Raw genomic sequence first — 20,373 nt, forward strand, 5'->3', positions numbered from 1 at the left:
TGGGCATTCAGTCCTCATCCACATAGCTGTCAGTGAGTACATCTCTGGCATAAGAGGACTGCCTTTGAGTATGGCATTGTGGGGGGTGGCTAGTTCCCCGGGGCAGGCTGGAGAGTGGCCAGGCAGGAAGGGACCTGGGGGTACTGATGGACAGTAGGCTGAACATGAGCCAGCAGTGTACCCAGGTGGCCAAGAAGGCCAATGGCATCCTGGCCTGTATTAGGAACAGTGTGGCCAGCAGGAGCAGGGAAGTCATTGTGCCCCTGTACTCAGCACTGGTTAGGCCACACCTTGAGTACTGTGTCCAGTTCTGGGCCCCTCAGTTTAGGAAAGATGTTGAGATGCTAGAACCTGTCCAGAGAAGGGCAACAAAGTTGGTGAGGGGTTTGGAGCACAAGCCTGATGAGGAGAGGCTGAGGGAGCTGGGGTTGCTTAGCCTGGAGAAGAGGAGGCTCAGGGGAGACCTTATTGCTGTCTACAACTACCTGAAGGGAGGTTGTAGCCAGGTGGGGGTTGGTCTCTTCTCCCTGGCAGCCAGCAGCTGAACAAGAGGACGCAGTCTCAAGCTGTGCCAGGAGAGGTTTAGGTTGGATGTTAGGAAGAAGTTATTCACAGAAAGAGTGATTTGCTATTGGAATGGGCTGCCCAGGGAGGTGGTGGAGTCACCATCATGAGAAGTGTTTAAAAAGAGACTGGATGAGGCACTTGGTGCCATGGTTTAGTTGATTAGATGGTGTTGGACGATAGGTTGGATTTGATGATCTCAAAGGTCTTTTCCAACCTGGTTAATTCTGTATTCTGTAGCAGAAACCTGCCCCTGCTGCTGGAGCAGCTCTCTCTGGACACCCTTAAACTGCATTCACTGGGGATCTGTAGCAGGGTATGGAGCAGAGCAGATCCCAGGTCTGGTTTGCTGCTGTAGTTGCATAGGTGACCCACAGAAGAATAACTTCAACAGACCTCCTTGTTACCCCTATGGTACCCCTACTTTAAAGTAGATAGGAGGGGAATAAGTGCAGTACACAAACCTAAGCAGAACCATCTGCTTTGACAATTATGGCTATACCATCTGGAAGACTGGACCCAGCCTGTCCCTCACTTTTGTCAGAGGCTGAGGGATAACTGCCAGACATGAAGGCTTCCATCACTGGAAAAGAGAGATGCCCAGAGGACTGACTGGAGTGGTACAGCCTGCTGCTTCCCTCCCACCCCTGGCAGCAAATCACTGCAGATAGGGTTTCCAGTTGGTCTATTCTCAGGCACAGCAGTCAGCTGGCACATTCACCAGTTGTAAAATGTTTGATATGATGCCTGTGGCAGCCAGACATGTAAGTCCTGATTAATTCATCTTGACCAGTAGTTTTCTGCTATGTCTGTAGGCAGAGACCACAGAACATCATTAAAATCTAATCACACTCAGGCAAGAATCAATAGTAGAAACTACTGAGATTTCAGTAATGGAAATGAGGCCTGAGATTCTCCTTTGGCTCTGGAGACTTCATAATTTGATCCTTCTGTTCCGGTGAAGGCAGTTTGTGTAAATTAGTTGAAATCATTTTTTAAACTGCTTTCCTTAGGTTTGTACTCCCTGCCAAGTGGAGAAGCACAGTTTAAAAATGCATCTTGGACAGATCTTGGCCACATTTCTTTCTGCTTTCCTTACACACCTCTAAACAAGCCAGGGCCTTGATAACATTACTGCCTTACTAGCTGAGTAGAGATGCTTGTTACCGGTTGAAAGGTGCACACGATGCAGATGTCACATGGAAAATCTGGTGCCTTCGAGGTTTCTAATAGGTAAGATTTTCTCAGGGCCAGGAGACACTTGGTCTAGTAATAGCAGTGAATCAGAGCTGGATCTCTGAGTGTCAAGCTGACCTGCCCCTGATCTAAGTCAGCCTGATGTACGAGATGCTCCTGGGTAACTGCCATGGTCAGCTGCATAAATGTTGTTTGTTGCAGATTTCCCCCTCCTGCAGCCCATGGTGTCCTGCTTGAGTACATACCAGTCCTAAGTATCACATTTGCCTTTTTCCAGGAGAGTAATATGGCTTACTCTTTGTATAGCCCCTGATTTGTGCAGCACTTCACTCTCCAGGCTGTTCTGCTATGGGCTGTGCTGTGTGAAGAGGACAGGACAGGTGCTGTACCTTCCCAATCCTCAGGAGGCCTCAGGGACAGAAAGCTCCCTGCCTGGTTCCTCAGGGGACGGGACTGCCAGAGGTAGCAATGGAGCGCAACCACAAAAGACAAGTTGGTGCAGACAAGTTAAATCTCTGTTGGGTTATTTCTTTCTAGGGGTATTCCAGGTAGATGTGTTTAAAAATACTGCACTGGAAGGAAGATTGTGTAGAAGACATCATATACTGCACTGATATATTTAGGTATAAGCATCTGAAGGCTTTACTTACAGCAGTTGTCACTCTGGCTGCTTATCAGTAACTTTAATATTGTGATGTGCCTTTAAGCTTCTTACAGGGAAAAACCAAGATGTAGCTGCCACAATACAGCCATGTGTCATTACCCTCTCTCAAGGTCTCCAGCAGAGTGATAAGATCCTATAAAAAGCTTTGGGGTACCACTGACAAACAAATCTCCTCTGGCAGGAATTCTGTCAATGCATGGCTCTTAAATACGTGTTGTGGCTACAAAATTGTTTAACTGAAGCTCTTTTGCACCAGAAAATCCTTCATGCTGAAGAAAATTGCTGGGGTAGTTAAGATACTAGCCCACATGCTTCCTTTTTTCTAAGTTGTCTTGCTGCCCTGCTAATTATTTAACATTCAGTGTGAGTGCCCCTTCTCGCCTCCCCACCCCAGCCTTTTCATCCTAGGATGAGTAGTTAATGGTGAAATTTTGACGTGACATCCATTTCCATACTGTTGCACACCGGTGGTCCAAACATACAGTTACATTTTCAGCTCAGGATGGAGCACAAGCAGCTGTTTTAATAAGGGTTTTCTTGCTCTCCTCCCACAGCTCTGAAATACGAGCAAAGGGAATACAGAAAATGACTGCCCAAGGAAATTGGTTTTTTATAAATGTTCTCCTCTCTCAAGTTTATTCCAGGGTGATAGCCCAGCTACAGCCTAGGAAAACACAGTAGCATTAACAAGTGATTATTCTGCAGGCCTGGGTTTGCCCAGCATTACAGGGCCTGGAGGTGATGCATAGGTGGGCTGGAGCTGCAGCATTCATTCAGCTCAGCACCATTTTTCTTCTGCTCTGTTGTATGTATCCTCATTACAGCTTGCTGAAGAGGACTGGTAATGGAATGAGGTACCTGGTACAGTAGCCGGCTAATCGTCAGTTCCCAGGCAGAGACATTGCTCATGGAAATGCATTTTCTTGCTGCTCTCAGGCAGCTCCTCTGAATAATGTGAGAGGAACACAGGTACTGCCAGAGGAACAGCCTTGCAGTCAGTGACAGGGAGCAGTGGCTCAGCACAGAGAGGTACACAGGGGCTGCGCTCAGCAGGCGTCTTGGAAGAGAGAGCTGCCATCACTGGTAGTCTCAGGCAGTTGCCATGACTGTGGTAAGCTGCAAACCATTAACCTGTACTCATGTATTAAGTGCAAATACTTTGTCTTATTTCAGGATGCAGTAAAGGAGGTCACAAGAGCCTTTCAGCAAGGCACAGGATGAAATCTTGGGGTTGTTCACATTTAGACAGTCTGCTCTCGCTTTAACTAAAATCTGGCTTCTTGGATCAGTACTGAAATACCAAATGTTGTTTACGTGCAGAAAGTCAAGATGGTGACCTTTGCTACTTGTGGTTTTCAGGTGCTTTCAGAACTGTGGAAAGGAGAAGGGAAAACTCCTCTTGATATTGTTAAAGAAAAGAAACTCGAACTGATACAGGATCAAAAAGAGCTTGAAGAGATCTGCCAGGCGGTGATTGATGGACAAGAAAATGAGGTGATTATGGTGGTGCTGGGAAGCTTGTGCCCTGTGGCAGTCTGTGGCACTAAAGAGGGTGTTGAAATGGCCTCTGGTGTCGGTTTTTGGGTTTTTTTTCCCCTTTTAGTTGGCATTTGAGCTCTAGAGCCAGTGTCAGAGCATTCAAGCCTCTGCTGAGATATTATCAGGCCTTCCTTCTCCTTTTTTATTTCACTAAGTGTGTTTGTTGTTTTTTTAAATTGAAGCTTACACAAAATGATCAGCAGAAGAAATTACAGTCTGGCTAATGTGCCAAGTCATTCTGAGACCATAAACATTTAACACAGGAAAGCAAAACTGCAGGGCCCTGTCCCTCCTCAGCTATGCTGCCAGTAACCTGACCTGGCCACCCAGCCACATAGCTCTGGTTTTTGTGTGATCTACTGAGATATTAGGGCAACATTGTTAAACTGTTCATAAGCTGGAGATTGAATTAATGCCAGCAAGGCAGGCATTATGAAATTAGAGACTGTATCAGAGCTGGCAAGGCAGATACTTTATTCACATTGGTCTCTTCACCATGTCTCTGCCTCCCTCCACTGCCAAGAGGACAAGTCTAGCTGACTCTTCTGCCTGACAAGGTCTGCGGAGTAGGGAGGGGCCAGACCCATGTGGCATCAGTGGCTTCAGAGCTACTGTCTGCTCTGCTGCTGGGCTGTGGCAGCAGAGCAAATGCTGCAGTAGGGAAGATGAGGGTTTGGCTCTTCCCCATCTCCTTGGAAGGACATGCAGGAGCCTGCATGGCTCATTGGTCTTAAAAAGACCTGAGCTAGGAGAAAAATACCTTGTTGATCATGAAGGAGAAGAGTGGGAAGGGATCCTAGTAGTCTAAAATCTGCTTTAGAAAAAGCAGAATGGAAACAAGCACTTATATGTTCCCTGCAATGAAAATGCAAAAGCAGGAGTGAATAGCTTACTTCTAATATAAACATTTTCTAAATACATTTGCCATTTGGAAAAAAACATTAACATCTTTTGAGAACAATACCACCCACCCCAGAGTTCACTGGGGGATGCTAACAGCTCTGCAAGAGCTTTTGATAAAAGAAAATGAGCTTGCAGTAGGTCAGCGTGACCTCCATCAGACTGACTCATTTGCAGAGCCTGATAAAAGTGCTGCTGTATTTCAGACTGGTGGAAGCACAAGTGTGGATAGAAAGAACATTAAAGTGAACTGGGAGGTACAGAAGCTGAAGGACCATAACTACACTCCCATTTCAATAATCATGCTTTCTCTGAGAATGTAATTCTGCTCCGTTTTCCGCTGTTCTAATCAAGCCAAATGCAGGAGAGCAGCTTCACTTCCCTACTTTCTCCTGGTGATCTTTCACCAAAGGAAAAGCTGCCTTGAAGGCTTGTAATTCAGTGCTTTAAATTGCTGTGGGAAAAGTGTGTGCTGATTATTTGACTGGGGGTGTGTGAAAAAAATGCATTGCCATGCTTTTTGATAGTACCTTTCTTTAAAATGAACTAACCCACAAACAGTTGCTCAAGCCGACACTGAGCGTGGGTTGGACACGATGATCTTGAAGGTCTCTTCCAACCTGGTTTGGTTTATTCTAATAATAAAGGTTTTATTCTAATAATGAAAATGCAGTATATGGATTACACTGCACTTTGCCCTGTATAGGTAGTGTCCAGCTGATCAGGAGTAACCAGTCCTTTCCCTACAGTGACCTTACAGAGATGATGTCAAACTGCCAATGATTCAAATATCATAAAGAGTAGCAGGTTTTGCCTTTGTGCTTGGTATGGCCACAGTGGGCATGTTTGCAGTCCTCCCCTTCATAACTGTAAACGTGACATCCTGTTTAATAGAGGCAATTGTGTTTTGCCCGGTAACTCTGACAACGCAGAGAACATCTGTGCCATGCAAAGGTGAAGGCCAGATGCTTGTCTTTCAGCAGTGGCATGTCCTTTAGGCATGCCTGAAAGTGAAATTTCCAGTGCTTTTTTTCAGTGTGTTTACTTAGCTTTCAAGTGTGCTATTTTGCAGGTGGTTGTGCATCAAACACTAGCTCTCTTGATAGGAGGTTGTATTTTTGATCAGTCAATTAACTGCTGCGTTACAGAGGATCCTTTGCTTCAAGGAAATAATGTGCTGTTACACAAACACCTATGTCTGCACTTGAAGGACCTCACAAGTGGTAGAAAATGGATTCCATGCAAATTACTTGTATAACACAGTGTGTTGAGCACAAATGGTAGATCCTATTAGCAAAAAGTCAGTCTCACTTTTCCGTCTCTTTCCCAGAAAGTCACCATCAAGTTGCAGAGACACTTGAAGCCAGAAGTGTTTTCTGAGCTTTTCAATAAGGAGGTATTTCTATTAGTTGTAAGGCCCTGCTGCTGTGGGGACTTGCTGTTGTCTCATGGGAGCAGAGCAGGAGCTTATTGCAAAGCTGAAGGCAGTTTTTATAAATAACAGCCCAAAATGGTGTGTTCTAGCACAGTGGTCCAAAACTCTTCCTACTTTGGCTGTGAATGAGTGGCAGTGTCCAGCTTTACTGTAACGATGTCATCTGTTGGGTGTGTGTTTGGTTTTCTTTAAAGGTCATGGCGATAAAAGCAGGAAATCGGAAAGTTCTAAATAAGTTAATTGGCCTGGTACAAAGAGAAACACAAGGACGATCCAATCCTGTCTTGGTGAAGCAATTACTAGAGAAGAAGCTGTCAGAGTAACCACAAGAGAAAACCACCCAAGTGTCTACAGAAGATTTGTGCTTCGTTCTCTCTGGTTCACTGCAAATGAACTGTGGTGCCTCCTCCTGCAGCATCAGGATTATTGCTTATACTTCACACGGCATTAAGTCCTCGCCCTCTCTGGACACATCAGGCAAAGGCAGATGAGCAAAAGAATAGCAGGAGATACAATCAGTTGCATATTCCTCATCTTGATGTGGTGTTTGGAAATGTGCTTTCTACACAGCCATGGGAAGGAAGTTCCCAGGAGTACCTGTGAGTAGGCAGAGAGCTGAAGCCTTGTTGGTTGGTTGTGTAATAAAGCAAGTGTAAACTCCGCTTTCCTGGCTGCCCTTTTCTGAGGGGGAAAAATCCACACACGGGTCATGAATGCCAAATATACTGGTGTACTCTAACACCTCCCTGTAAATTAGTCTGAGCACACTAATAATAATGACTAAAGCCTCTCACAGTAATTAAGACCACTACTTCTGCCTCCATGCCTAGCAGAAAGCCACTGCTCTCATTCATCCTTGTTTCTGAGAGATGGGGAAAGTAGGAAGTCGGTAGCTGCTGAAGTACGTCTGAGGCTACTGCCACAAACAATGGTATCAAACGTTGCCTTCTCTTTACACACCTAAACATCTACCTAACCCTATACCTTAGCCCTCCTGAGGCTCACATCCCCTGGTGGCCTGTGAGGGGCAGCAGAGCAGATGTGCTGCTGCCAGCCCTGCACAACGTGCAGAGGAACAGCTAGTGCCTTTCTCTTGCACAGTAGTTCTGGAAAGGGACCAGTTTTTTTTCTTTCGTCTTTCAATCATCTGCTGTCTCTACCTTACACATGCTCTGAGTGCAGGGCTGCATTCTGCACTGGCCGGAGCCTTTCTGCTGTTAGCTGGCACTGCACCACTTTGTGGAAGGAACTGAAGAGGCAGTTGGCTAACCAAACCTGAGCAGGTTGCATCTGTGGGCCAGGACTGCTCGGCTATTATGGAATATTTTGCATTCTTATTTGTTTGGTTTTTGAAATACCTTCTATTTTTAGGTCCTGCTTTTAAGTACCCCCTGAAATCCAGTGTCCTGGTGTCAACTTCCCTGTCCCAACCCACTTTAGCTGATCAAACCATTAGCAGGAACCTCAGCTAGATGCAGCCTATCATATTTACATTTATGAGGGAATGAAATCCCACTTAGTAGCAGGGGTTTGAAGTTCTTAAATGCCTTCTGGGGGCTGCTAAGCCATACATTTTAAAGATTGCATTTATCTCAAGAGATACTTCTTCAGAATTGTTCTTAAAGGGCTGCCTGCAGGGCATATACTGTCACAGGATAGGAGCAGGTGTGGCCCTGGGGCTTCGGTCACCTTTTGCAAATGTGGTGCTTGCAGCAGTAGTTCAAACTATGTTAATGGCAGTTCTATCTCAAGAGTAGTAGTGCTAATGTACATCTTGGGGAGGACTTTTCTCTAGAAGCTGGCTCCTGGTGCAAGTGTGCATGCTGAATGGGAAAGAAAAAAAGCCCTGTGGTTTTCAAATACATTTAATGAATAAGATGTTACAGCCATTATTCACATAAAAATAACTCTGCCATTCAAAAGTCATACAGCTTACAAAGAGCAGTAACATGGTAGCAATCAAAATCCCCTCACCCTTCCAAAAAAAACCAGACCCAAATTCACACAACCCTCAAAACCTCCCCAAACCACCACAGCCCTGTTCAGGATAACCTGACAGAGATTCTTACTGCTGTTTTTCACATCGGGAGCACACAGTCCCATTTTGACTTACAGTGGTGTGAGTTTCCAGGTAAGTGTGCAGCCAAAGGTTTATACTGTACAGCAAACTGTAAGTTTTGGAATTCTGTTTGTTCTTGTTTGCCATGGCAGCAGGAAGTGAAAAGGCACAAGGACGTCTGCGTGAAATCTTGAATCTTAATGTGAAGCTACTTCCTCAGATTAGAAAAACACAGTTGTTTCCAAAAGGTGGTTCTCCAAGGGTAATGCTTTCTCTTGCACAGCTTGCTGCTGCTGTGCTGAGTTTCCTCTCTGCCATAGCAAGTGCCTCTTAAAAAAACAGAGAGCAAAACACCAAGGTATTTGAAACAGTAATAATTTAGCTGTATTTAAAAAAAGGAAGGCTCTCCACTCCTGCAGTGTGGCTACTGCAGGTAGATGTCACTAATGGCTGCTCCTCCTTAGCCACTCTCTCCCTTCTTAATTACACATAGCTAATAAGGTACAAAACCTTAAAAAGCATGAGCCAAGTTCTGACTACAGTCAGTATTGAGTACAGTGTTTGGTCTTTAAACAGATAAGGGAAGAGCAACAGATGCCATCTACCTTGATGCACAGGACACCATCCTACACAATGTCCTTGTCACTAATTTGGAGAGACATGGATTTGATGGACCACTTAGTGGATAAGGAACTTGTCTGGTTGCAAAGGGTTGCAGTCAAGGTCTCAATAGTAAGTGGAGACTAGTGACAAGTGGTGCTTCTCAGGGGTCGGTGTTGGGACCAAGGCTGCTCAACATGTATCAGCAACACCAACAGCAGTGCTGAGTGCACTCTCAGCAAGTCTGCCAGTGTCACCAAGCTGAGCAATGCAATCAGCGTGGTGGAGGGAAGGGCTATTGTCCAGATGGACCTTGGCAGGCTTGAGAGGTGGGCCCATGCAAACTTGCACTACCCTTAAACAAGGGCCTATTTAGAAGAGGAGGGTAGGACATGGGGTAGTGGCTTTAAACTGAAAGGGAGTGAATTTAGATTAGAGAGAAGGAAGAAATTCTTTACTTTGAGGGTGGTGAAGCACTGGAAGAGGCTGTCCAGAGATGTTGTGGATGTCCCCTCCTTGGGGAGAGGAAGGGACATAGGAGGTATCCCTACCCAGAGCAGGAGGGGCGGAACTAGATGTTCCTTAAGGTCCACATCATCAGATGATTTTATGATTTACTGTAAATCTCAATCCATTTTCTCCACCACCTGCCAGACACAATGGATAACAAGAAAGATTAAAAAGGGGTCCTTGTAATATTCTTTGCCTTCCAGGGAAGGGAAGGAGCAGCTGTAGTCTATAAATTCTGCACTATATTATGAAACAGTCACTGCTGAAATTTTTAAAGAAGTCTTTTGCAGACGCACACAAAATGTAAATTTCTTTCTGATAGAAAAAAGTGGTTGCCCTGAAATGAGATCAAGATGATGAATCTTTTTAACATTTGTGGAGATACCAGCTACCAACTTCAAAGCAGTGGTAGCTGGCAGTGCTAGGAGCTAGCGCTGAGCAGGCTCAGCAGGACCAGCTCACGTTGCTCCCACTATGGCAGCCTGCATTAAGGGGCTCATCAGTCACCTTACACCACGACGGAGCCCTTTTTGCCTGCCAAGGACCTGATACAGCAGCATAAACACACCGCCATCCTCCCCTCTGTCCTAAATGGAGCTGAAGGCAAACACTAAATATCTCACAAGTGAACTCTGCGCTGAGCAGAAGCTGTGGTTTGTATTTGCAAAGCACTCATCGATGGAGGACGTGAAGAGACAGAAGGAGCAGCCTCATGGAATTTTGTATCTGCTCTTGTAAAGACAACTGAAAAAGGCTGCCACCGGACAGGTGTGTCTGCAGGATAAAAGGCAGAGCCTGACTCTGAAGTGTTCCATGTCAGAACATTTTGCACACCAGGAGGCTGTTCTGAGTGTGGTTGTGTTGTAGGCTAGGAACTCAGAAATTAAGATTGAGGTTTTGACCCCAACTTTCAAGTCTTACTCAGCTACAACAGTGCTTCCCTGGTCTCCTGATTGCAGATGGCATCTGTGCAACAGCATTAGGCGGGGTGAGTTAAGGACAGTTTTGTGCAGATTTTCAGCATCAACTGTCCATAAACAGAGGCCCAAGGAAAATGGTCATAAATTAAAAGCTGACACCAGGCACTGTCATGACAATCTCATCTCCTCGTTGCTGGAAGTCCTTTAGGAGGTCACTCCAGAGGGTGGAAAAGTGATACTTAGTGTCTCATAGAGTTGAAGTATCCCCTAGCTGAGGTTGCAGAAGAGAAGAAGAAACTTTTCTAAAAAGATGCTGGCAATGCTGAAGTAGTGAAGAAAGAATTTCTAGTGGTCAGCCATGGCTGCAGATTTTGATGTTAACTGTGTTAAAAATAGATGTATATGATAGGAACCTGAACTAAAAAATGTCCAGCTACAGTATTTATACTGTGATTGCTCTGTGGCCCCTTTCCACTCTGCTTTTGCAGCATGGTGTCAGTGTAACGTTCTCTGTTCTGGGCACCCCTCTACCTACTTTCACAACCACTGACCTCAGCAGCACCTTCTCAGGGATTTATGGCCTTGAGTGTAAGCTCACCATGTAAAGCACTTGGGTTTTCCATGTTAAAAAAACCCAAACACACACCAAGTGAGTTTTTGCTCAGCCTCTCTCTTAAACAGCAAGCAGGAGAAGGAAGAGCATGCTGCAGGGCTTTCTGCCCTTGTTGCCTGCATCTTTATTGTAGTGCCGTTTACAAAGACTCCCAAGTTTATGTCACAGCCACATAAAACCAAGTTACAGCAGATGGGAGGTCAAGATTTATTGACCCAAATACTTAGAAGCTTACCTGTTGTTAAATTCAAGACATTCCCTATCGCCTCAGAAGCTGCAAACTTTCAGGTAATACACAGAAAGGATGACAATAAAACAGAAAATCCTAAGCTGTCATGTCTTGTAATTGGCTGTGCCTTTCTCTGCCCCCTGTGAGGGCAAATTTAAACTCCTTACAGAAGAGCCTGTGGGCCAAGCCAGATCAGTAATTAGGAATGACTGCAGCAGGAACAGAACATCAGGGATGCACCTTCTCTTGTCACCGTGCTCTACCACACAGCCCACATGCAGCCATACAGCCTCAATTTTAACTGCAGTAAAACAAACCTACAGAAATGCTCAGGTACTGCCATGAGGCAGTGATGATGCAAAAGAAGGTAGAGTTCAGCGAGCCACACAGCTGTGCATGGTCCTAATAAGCACTGACTGAGGCTTTCCTCTAGAACGATCCTAGTCCCAAGGCCATCAAGATCTTCTGTAGGATGTACAACATTTCACAATTGTCTGCAGCATTTGCTGACCAATTTTACATATAGATGGAGAAGAACCCCTGACCTTTGCTGTTCCTCTCCCCTTCATCTGTGTGTGAGGTCCAGCTCATGGCACTACAAATGACAATTTCACCTGCTGGCTTTTCTCCCAAAAAGGACTGGGTGACAGCTGTGCTAGACCCCACATTACCCTAGCACATACAAGGGCAGCTAATAATTTGGTGCCACATCCATTGCCTTCTCATTGCAGGCTTTGGAGAAAGATCCAGAGCTGGATTCAGTACTTAGAAATGCAAAGGTTATACTACTGTGAGCTAATGCTAACAAGTGCTTGAAGGCCAACAGTTTGACTCTAGGGAACGTTCCCTCCATTCACAGGCATTTTGTGAAAGCACGAAACAAAACTTCTCCTGACATAAGGTAGCATCAGCCACAGTTTTGATTATCTAAAACATTTACACCCACTAAGCAGACATAATCATCAGTAAGTTATCTTTTACCTTCTTGTTGCTAAAGTTGAGGAGGCCACATTTTCAAGCTGCTCTTAGAGGCTGTTAGGTTTTTCACACCAAAGCTCAAAAATAGATGTGACTCTCGAGTTTTACAACAGATGCTGGTCAGAGTTGCCAGCATCAAGCTGCACTTGGACACTGAGAGCCACCTCGAGAGACATGAGTCCTTGGCTCAAGCTGCAGCAAGGGATAGCAAGACCCACAGCTGCTCCCTCTCTTTTTGAGGACAAGATGGCATTTTGTCTGAGCTCTGGCCAAACCGACACAGCAGCACTGAGCTGGACATAGTTTAGTCTGTGATTTGGCTCAACCACATCGTTTTTTGGTCTAAATCCAAGCTAGTTATTTTTTAAAGTAGACTGCAATAAAAGACAGCTGCTGTGGGATTGGCTTTGTCAGAGATGTAAGTTTGCAGGTATTTAGCCCACAGTACAGAACTGTATATGGGCAGGCTGCTGAAGCACCAGAGAAAGTTACTTGGCTGAGAAATGCAGCCTTTGCACAAAAGTTCCATCAGGGCTTTCAGCCCAGAGACTTCAGTCTTAATTTAATCCAGCTGCCATACAAGAACCATTACAATCAATGAACAAAAAGAAGATCTGCACACTCAGCAACAAAGCACCACTTTAAGTACCTACATATTTGAGAATCCAAGTAATGCTGCTATTCATAAATAAGAGGCTTCCAACTGAGCCTACAACAAATGAAGTACCCTGATGCTGGGCCACAGCCCGTGTAGAAAAGCGGAGGGCCCCTAAAACATGAAGTAGGTTTAGTCAGAGCTGGCCTTGCCCAGCAAAGTCACTGAAATAGTGTTGCATTCTGTGGCTGTCTGTGGTGGGACAGCTGGCACCGCCACCGCATTATCTGAATTCCTCTTTATGCAAGCCTGACACCACCTTCACAAGGAGTAATTTTTACGCCCCTCTTCCCAGTTCTGGCCCAGAACATTGCATAGAAATGCTAGCCACTTGGACAGTTACCATAGGATGCTGTCATACTCGTTTCTCAAGATTGCCATGAGCTTTTTCTTCCTGGTCTGTGGTAAATGAGAGCACAAATGCAAATTCTTACTGCATTTCACACAGGGGTGAGTGCCCCCCTGCTAATCTGCAGTGTTTTACCTTTGGTTTGCTCATTACCATCAGCAGCCCGAGCGCCTTGTACCCTCCGCTTCTGCTGGTAATGCTCAAAAGGTGCAAGGAAGAACACACTGTAATTATCTACATTGAATCTGAACACAGCCAGCAACAATACTGTACTGTGCCAGAGCTACCCAAGTTAAAAAAAACAAGAAGGGGAGAATCCCAGTATTCTACTCATAACCACAGATGCAGTTCAAATGTTACAGATATAATGGGAGCTGTCATAAAAACTGCAGGCATGACATAGCAATTTCAGTAAATACAGCACAGAAAATTGCTTATTAAATCAAGCTGCCCTCAAACAGGAGCTGTGGCTACAGATTCAAACAATACAATAGCATAATTTAACTGCACCAAATCACACCACTCCCATCCTTTTATTCCCAACCCTGATCTTCTAGAGCTTCTTAGATGAGCTTAAAAAAAACCTTCCCGAATCATGAAACCTTCTGTGAAGCATAAGCAGAGTGCACAAAAGGGTAGTGAATGCATACACACTGTGCTAGATGGTAACTTCTCTTAGTAAACAGAACTTAACCTCTTGAACGTAAATCCCTGGAGTCTGCAGGATGCAGTAAGTTTGTTTGCAAAGCTTTGCTCTGAAGGAGAGAACAGACCACTTAGGCATTGTGCCCGGGGCACTGATCAATTAGAAGGGTGGCAGAAGCGCCGTTCAGGCTTAATGCCTCCCCAGTCCTTTTGCCGTTCCAAAGCACAGCCCTCAGGGTCCGAGGCCCACCCCAGGCACACCCTGTCTTCTCCCCTTCCAGCAAACTTTCTGATCTTACTAGAAAGATCAAATCACATCTGAAAGGCAGATGTACTAAGCAGGTATAGCAGCACGACGCCACCGAATTCATACTTTTTACAAAGTGAAAAACCCCAATGGAAGAGGAAATGAGAATTTTATGAACTGGATGCTCTGAAGGATGTATCTGGGGGTGCTGGTGAGAGGGACAAGTCCATGCCTGCTACAGGGAATTTTCTCCATGCGATTCAGCTGAGAACTGAAGCTTTCATTTCTGTTCTTCCAAGCCAGCTTCAGAAATCACCAGGGTAAAAACAGCAGTGCACCTTTCACATCCCAAACTGAAACGAACAAACCTGATCTCATTTGAAATACCTTATTTTTCTTTAGGGCACACATGAAAACATCAAATTTAAGAAAAATGCCCAGAATACAATGCTAAGAAGGCAGTAAGTAGGGCCAACAGCACAGCACACAAATTGCAATTGACCGCACATGTCCAAAGATCAGCATGAGTGAGGGGAGATGCTGTTATGATGGGAAGCTGCTGTGTGCATTAGCCCAGTTAATACAAACCTTTGTGTGTGCTAAGACTAACCCACAGGGCATCTAAAATGGTGAAAGGTAAAAAAAAAGGAGTAACTACAGCAGTTTCAAGACTAAGTGCTCACTTTATAGACAGATTGCAATAAACCAAAACAAACAAAACATGGCAGATGGAAATTGATAGAAAGAAATTCCTTGCTAGGGCAGAACATTTTAAAACCATGCTCAAAGGCTACATCATTGGAAAAGTGGCATTCACAGTTTGAAACATCTATCAGGAGACTGGAAATTAACTTTGGTATCACTGAGTGCCCACCTGCAGGTTTTGGAATAGATCTGTGAACTCCAAGACACTTCGTTGGTGACTGATGCTGAAAACTGGCTGCTCCAGTCACACAGAGGTGAGTGCGGGGAAGCCAAGACCACAGAGCACTTCCTTGCTCTTGGAAAGAGCAGCATAACTCTGTGTCCTCCAGGGCCCTCCAGGCTGGACCACAGCTTGGGCCATAGGCATGTGTGGTTTTCTGGAAAAGGATGTGTCATTGGTGAGAGGTAGGGTAACACATGCCCTAAGTGGGGGAAAGTTAAACAAGCATTTGGCTAAAGAACACACACAGAGAGAAGTGCTTCATCTCAAAAGATCAACGTTTTCAGGCTAAATCACAGGTTCTGCACTTTGAGGGCAGGAAGATCCATTTCCTGCCAATAGGTTTTTTGCTGAGTGACAGACATTTTGCTACCATCACAACTAAGACACATCTGCAAGGCTGATCCCATCAGGAACCAAGCAATGCAAAGTGACACGTATGATCGATGTTTTTACAGTCCTGAGCCAGGGTCACTCATCCACCTCTTCCTCCCAGGGAGCGGACAGATTTCCTGTTTACCCGGGGACACTGCATACACACACAGCTCTGGCACTACAGCAAGAATTGTTCCACGCAACTCCAGATTTCAAAGGCTGAATTTATCCTGCTGGATGTAGAGCATCATCTCTGCTACAGCTAATGAAGTAAATCCTCCCCTTCCTCAAATGTACAGATGCTTTTTTGAGTAGTCCATGTTTTAAAGTGCCCATGTAGCTTAACAGACCTGCTGAGATGAAACTGCTGTGACTTTGTATGTTAAAATTAACAACTCTCAGAATAAATCCTTTCCACCCAAAGCTTCTTATTTCAGAATCGAAACAAGGGAAGGGATTGTCCACATAGTAACCTTACTGCCTTGAGCACTGGTCTGCAGAATTCTTTATTTAGAAAACCCACAAAGCAAAACACACACCCCACCAAAACACAACAAATTCTCTCTCATTCCCTTTAAAAAGTCTTTCAGAAGAAGGAATGGACTGCTCCTGCAATTTAGCCCTTGTTTCTGAGCCACTGAAAGTTAGCTGATTGCACTCATTTGGTACTCTGCCTTTTGCTCCCAGAGTTCCTGCCAGAAGAGGTGAGAAGCAGAGCAAGCACTGACCCTGCATCCACAATGCTAAAAGACTTTCCACACAAAACACTACTGAGTACCTTCAAGCCAGGCCAGCAAGTACAGCATGAAAGGGAGCACTGCTGGGGGAAAGAACCCACTATATACTAGCACAACTTTAAACCAAACAGATTCTGAATTTGCTCATTGCCCATTTACAACAATGCAGGGGAAAGACAAAAAGAGCTCTCAAACCTGGATAGCTAAGATTTAAGAAAAACCCCACAGCCTTGGCTTCAGCTTCCAAGGAAGCTTGAGAAGTGAAAGCGAGCCATACGGAGGTCAGTAGGTGATGCAATGGTGTTAGAAGTGAAAGCAACCAGAGAGTCACCCAGGAAGCAACATGACCCTCAGCCACCACGGAATTGAAGACTGTACAGCAAACAAGTGAAGATGGATCCAGGTAAGTTCTGAGGTGATTTTGTTAGAGGTATATTTTGGGCTTTCTTTTCTTTCCCTGGAATAGCCTGCAGCAGTCTGACACGATGAATCAGTCTCGCATCTTGTAAATGAAAGGTAGGACTTTTCATAAGCATCTAACAGATTTAGGACTATAAACTGCACTGCAAATTACAAAGGAATTTGACCTGTAATTAATTAAAATCTTTGAAGACTCTCTGTTTTTTTGTTTTTGAAGTGTTCTTTTCACTTGCAATCTTTGAGAAACTGTGTTTCAAAGTCAGGATGCGATTAACATCCCGTATTGCCAAATTACACCAAATCACAACAAGCATGAGCACTAATGTATGCCAGTGTTAGTTCTGATTTCTGTCTCTTCAGATTTCATGGAGTCACTGTTGGTTTCTTTCTTGGACAAAGGGCTTTAAGGCTTTCTTGGACTAAGCCCAGCTCCACAGCACACTGGAAGCACAATTATGCTACTAAGATTAGATGAAATGCAGTGGTGATGCACCAATTCATCATGTTTGGGTTCTTCTAATGAAGCCCATTACTCACAGAAGAGAATTTTCTCGAGCAGTTAGTCACCAGCAGACAGCTTTCCCTGTGACTTCTTCCTTTTCTACAGCTGGTGAATAGTCTGGTCCTCCCCTCACCATCCCTAAAGTGCAATGACTAGGGAAAGTCAACACCAACATTACAAGTAAACGAACAGCATTTAACTTTCCCTTAACCATATAAAATAAAACAAATTAACAACAACAGCTTTCAGGAGCAAGCCAACCTTTTTCATTACACAAAACAGACAAAAAAAGCCCAAACCAGCCTGCTGTCCTGCTAATACTACTGAAAGGTATTTTGAATACCTTTCTTTAGCTTATTAAAATAAGCATAAACCAAACTACATACTAATTACAGCTTGCATAGAAACATTTTGTTTTGTACTTTGTGCAAATCTTACTAAGTAAGGCATGCTTGAGAGTTTTAGGTAGCAATGCAATGGTTGTCAAAGAATGCTGAGAAACTGCAAGGAAAATTCCAGGCAGTCTGCAATCCACAGCCACTTACACAGTTCATTTGACTTCAAAGACCAACAGCTGATAGCTGCAGATCTGTCTGCACCATAAGGCAATATGGTATGTGTAGGGTCCAGCACCTGCTTTCAGCTACTCATGGGTTTAATGCACATAAGATCACTTGAATTCGAAAAGCCTGAGCCGTCAGTTAAAAAGAGGGCTTCAGATGTGGACTGCTAAGAGCCCGTTTCAGGGAGAAGGGAAGGAAGGGGGAAGAGGACAATGCGGTGAAGAAGTGCCGCCCTTCACACAGAGGGGCTTTGTGCAGATCTTGTGTATGCTTTTATACCCTGAACCGTCTCCATGGGGAAATGTTTTTTCTGAAGAAACTCTTTTCTAACAAGTTATCCAGAAGAGTATTTCTGGAACAGAAAAAGCTGAAACATTTGCCTCTTTTAGCCAACCCACGAGTGTCCATTGCAAAACTTCTACAGGAATCGGTGACACCACAGAGGAGTGGGCTGTGAAGAGGAGATGAAGTAGGAAGCTGCAGGAAGAAGCAGTATCAGAAATCTCTCAAACAAGTTATATCTCACAGAGGGAAATTATAAGGCTTAACACAAGGTAACACAGAACAACAGTTTGCCTCCTCCTTCCCCCTCCAAATCAAGTATTTTCAGGAAATATTGAAGCACAACCTTCTTTTGTAAGCAGCTTTGCATTAAAAAAAAAAAAAATCTGTTTAAATTCCAGAAGCTTTTTAAAAACATGTCTAAAAAACCCACTAATAATAATCCTCAAAGTCCTCCAGTATTTTGTAACATAAAATGGAATGTTCCTGAGCAAGAGCTGCCAGCTCCTTCAGGAACTCCGGGAAAAGGGCAGCTGCGAGTACAGCATTCCTCACGTGTGCAGGAAGGCTGGGATGAGCCAGACTTTTCTTTCCTTTCTGTCCCAGGAAAGGCTGCAGTACAGCTGGATAACCTTCAAAGACGTTTCTTCCTTTCCCTGGGTTGCTGCTGTGCTGGACATTGCCTAAAGCCAGGGAGAGAGGACAGGCAAGAGAACAACTCAGTGTCATAAGCACATACAGTACTTGTACAGTGTCCAAACCCAGTTTACAAGAGACTGTGCTCAGAGCTGGAGTCTGCAGCACCCAGAACGTGCAGAGAGACGCTCCACTAATCCAGCATTTAGAGTTCTACGTGGGCTGATTCTATTGCATTTTTTATTTGCCATCCTTCCCCAGGTTATGTATTATTCAGTTCCAGCATCATGAGAGAAATGCGGGCAGATGAGGAGTCAAGGGAGAAAGCAATATGGATTTGCATTTACCTTACAAACCAGCAGATAATATCTACCCATCCAGACCCAGCATGGTTGTTGTCTCAGATGAAACGAGACTGTGCTCTACTCCTCCCCCAGAGCGAAATATCACTCAGACCCTACTTCTCTCCACCCTCTCCAATAAATCATGTGAAGGAGTTTGAAGCAAGCTATAAACTAAGGGAAAACACATCTGAAAACTTGATTTTTCTACAGTTGTAGGCCCCACTATCTACAGTGGCCTTTAAGTCCCTGTAAAACAACTAAACATTGGGAAAAAAAGAAAAAAGAGCAAGTGAAACCCATGTGCTCTGCTATGATCTCTACTGCCTGAGTTTCAGAGGATCAGGGAGGGCTCAAGCATCAGAACGCAGAGAATTACAGTGACAGCAGCACTTACATTTCAATCAATTGCTCCCTGTTTCAACCAAAAGCAGAACTGCACTTTAATTAGATGCCAATTAAATTAGTGAAACAAAAAAGGTGTCAAGATTTAACACTGATGGAAATGAATACTTTACAAAGAAAAATTAGCCTGCAGGACTCACTGCCATGAGATGTCATTGAGGCCAGAAGTGGAGACAGATAAAATCCTGTCTAGCTTAAAAACTCTCAGGAGCTGTATAAGTAAATCAATCATTAGAAAAAAAAAAAAAAGAAAGAAGGGCTGGTGCTAAGCCAAATGCTGCACTGAAGTGCTTGCAGTTGATGTTACAACATCTCAGTCTCAGGCTGCACCACCCTTCTTCTGAAACCTCTCAAAGTACCTAATGCAGAAGCTACAGATGAAGGCCTCACGCGATGCAGCAGAGCCCTCCCTCTCTGCTCAACAGCTCTGCACTTTTATTCCTTTCCTCTGGCTCTCCTCGGGCACCATGGATTTACTCTACACTTCCAAATACTCAGATTTTCCTCTTAAGCATCTAACAAAGTTGTACTGCTCTTGAGTTTCAAAAAACCTTCCCAACTCCACACTTATCAATCATTCATATTGTTATTCTACACATTTTTATCTACTGGAGACAGAATACAGGCATTTCGGTTCCGTGAAAAATCCTGACTGTGGGAGGAAAAACAACTTAAATTATGAATTACAATGAAAAGATCAAGTTTTGAGCTTCCCTTGAAGATTTTACTTATTTATTAGCTCTTTTTTCATGCAGAAATGTTTCATAATTAGCATTTTAGAGGGTTTTTAATAGTTTAGCCAATATAACTAGAATGCTAGTACCCTGTCAAAGCTGCTTTATTTTCAATTAAACTCTTCAATTCAGCAGGTATCAAAATTTCCCTAAAATAACTTGGATTTAGATTTAACTGATTAAAAAATAAATAACTGAAATAAAAGAACAGGTCTGGGGACCAGAGAGGTTTGGTTTTGCTTTTACTTTGACCAGGATCCTTCACTTCTTTCCACGGTCAGCATGCAAACTGCATCGTGCAACTGAGCAAATGAGTACTCTGGAGATAGTCACCAACACACTGAAAGAA

General features: G+C 44.2%; 2 protein-coding genes across 8 annotated transcripts in view; one reads left to right on the top strand and one right to left on the bottom strand.

Annotated features, from left to right (window-relative positions):
• Nucleotides 1-6,960, top strand: part of GATB (glutamyl-tRNA amidotransferase subunit B) — a 41,991-nt gene extending 35,031 nt beyond the window's left edge. For all 3 annotated transcript variants that reach the window (XM_068137290.1, XM_068137292.1, XM_068137293.1), the window contains 2 exons: nucleotides 3,785-3,919; nucleotides 6,494-6,960. In XM_068137290.1, the coding sequence (XP_067993391.1) occupies nucleotides 3,785-3,919; nucleotides 6,494-6,622 (264 nt within the window). In that variant the 3' untranslated portion in view covers nucleotides 6,623-6,960. The remainder of the gene's footprint in view (nucleotides 1-3,784; nucleotides 3,920-6,493) is intronic.
• Nucleotides 6,961-8,148: 1,188 nt separating this feature from the next.
• Nucleotides 8,149-20,373, bottom strand: part of FHIP1A (FHF complex subunit HOOK interacting protein 1A) — a 104,946-nt gene continuing 92,721 nt past the window's right edge. For all 5 annotated transcript variants that reach the window (XM_068137304.1, XM_068137302.1, XM_068137303.1 and 2 more), the window contains one exon: nucleotides 8,149-18,591. In XM_068137304.1, coding sequence (XP_067993405.1) covers nucleotides 18,341-18,591 — 251 coding nt within the window. In that variant the 3' untranslated portion in view covers nucleotides 8,149-18,340. The remainder of the gene's footprint in view (nucleotides 18,592-20,373) is intronic.

The sequence above is a fragment of the Melanerpes formicivorus genome, unplaced genomic scaffold (assembly GCF_026170545.1).
Source record: "Melanerpes formicivorus ecotype bairdi unplaced genomic scaffold, bMelFor1.0.p_v2 SCAF_4, whole genome shotgun sequence".
NCBI lineage: Eukaryota > Metazoa > Chordata > Aves > Piciformes > Picidae > Melanerpes > Melanerpes formicivorus.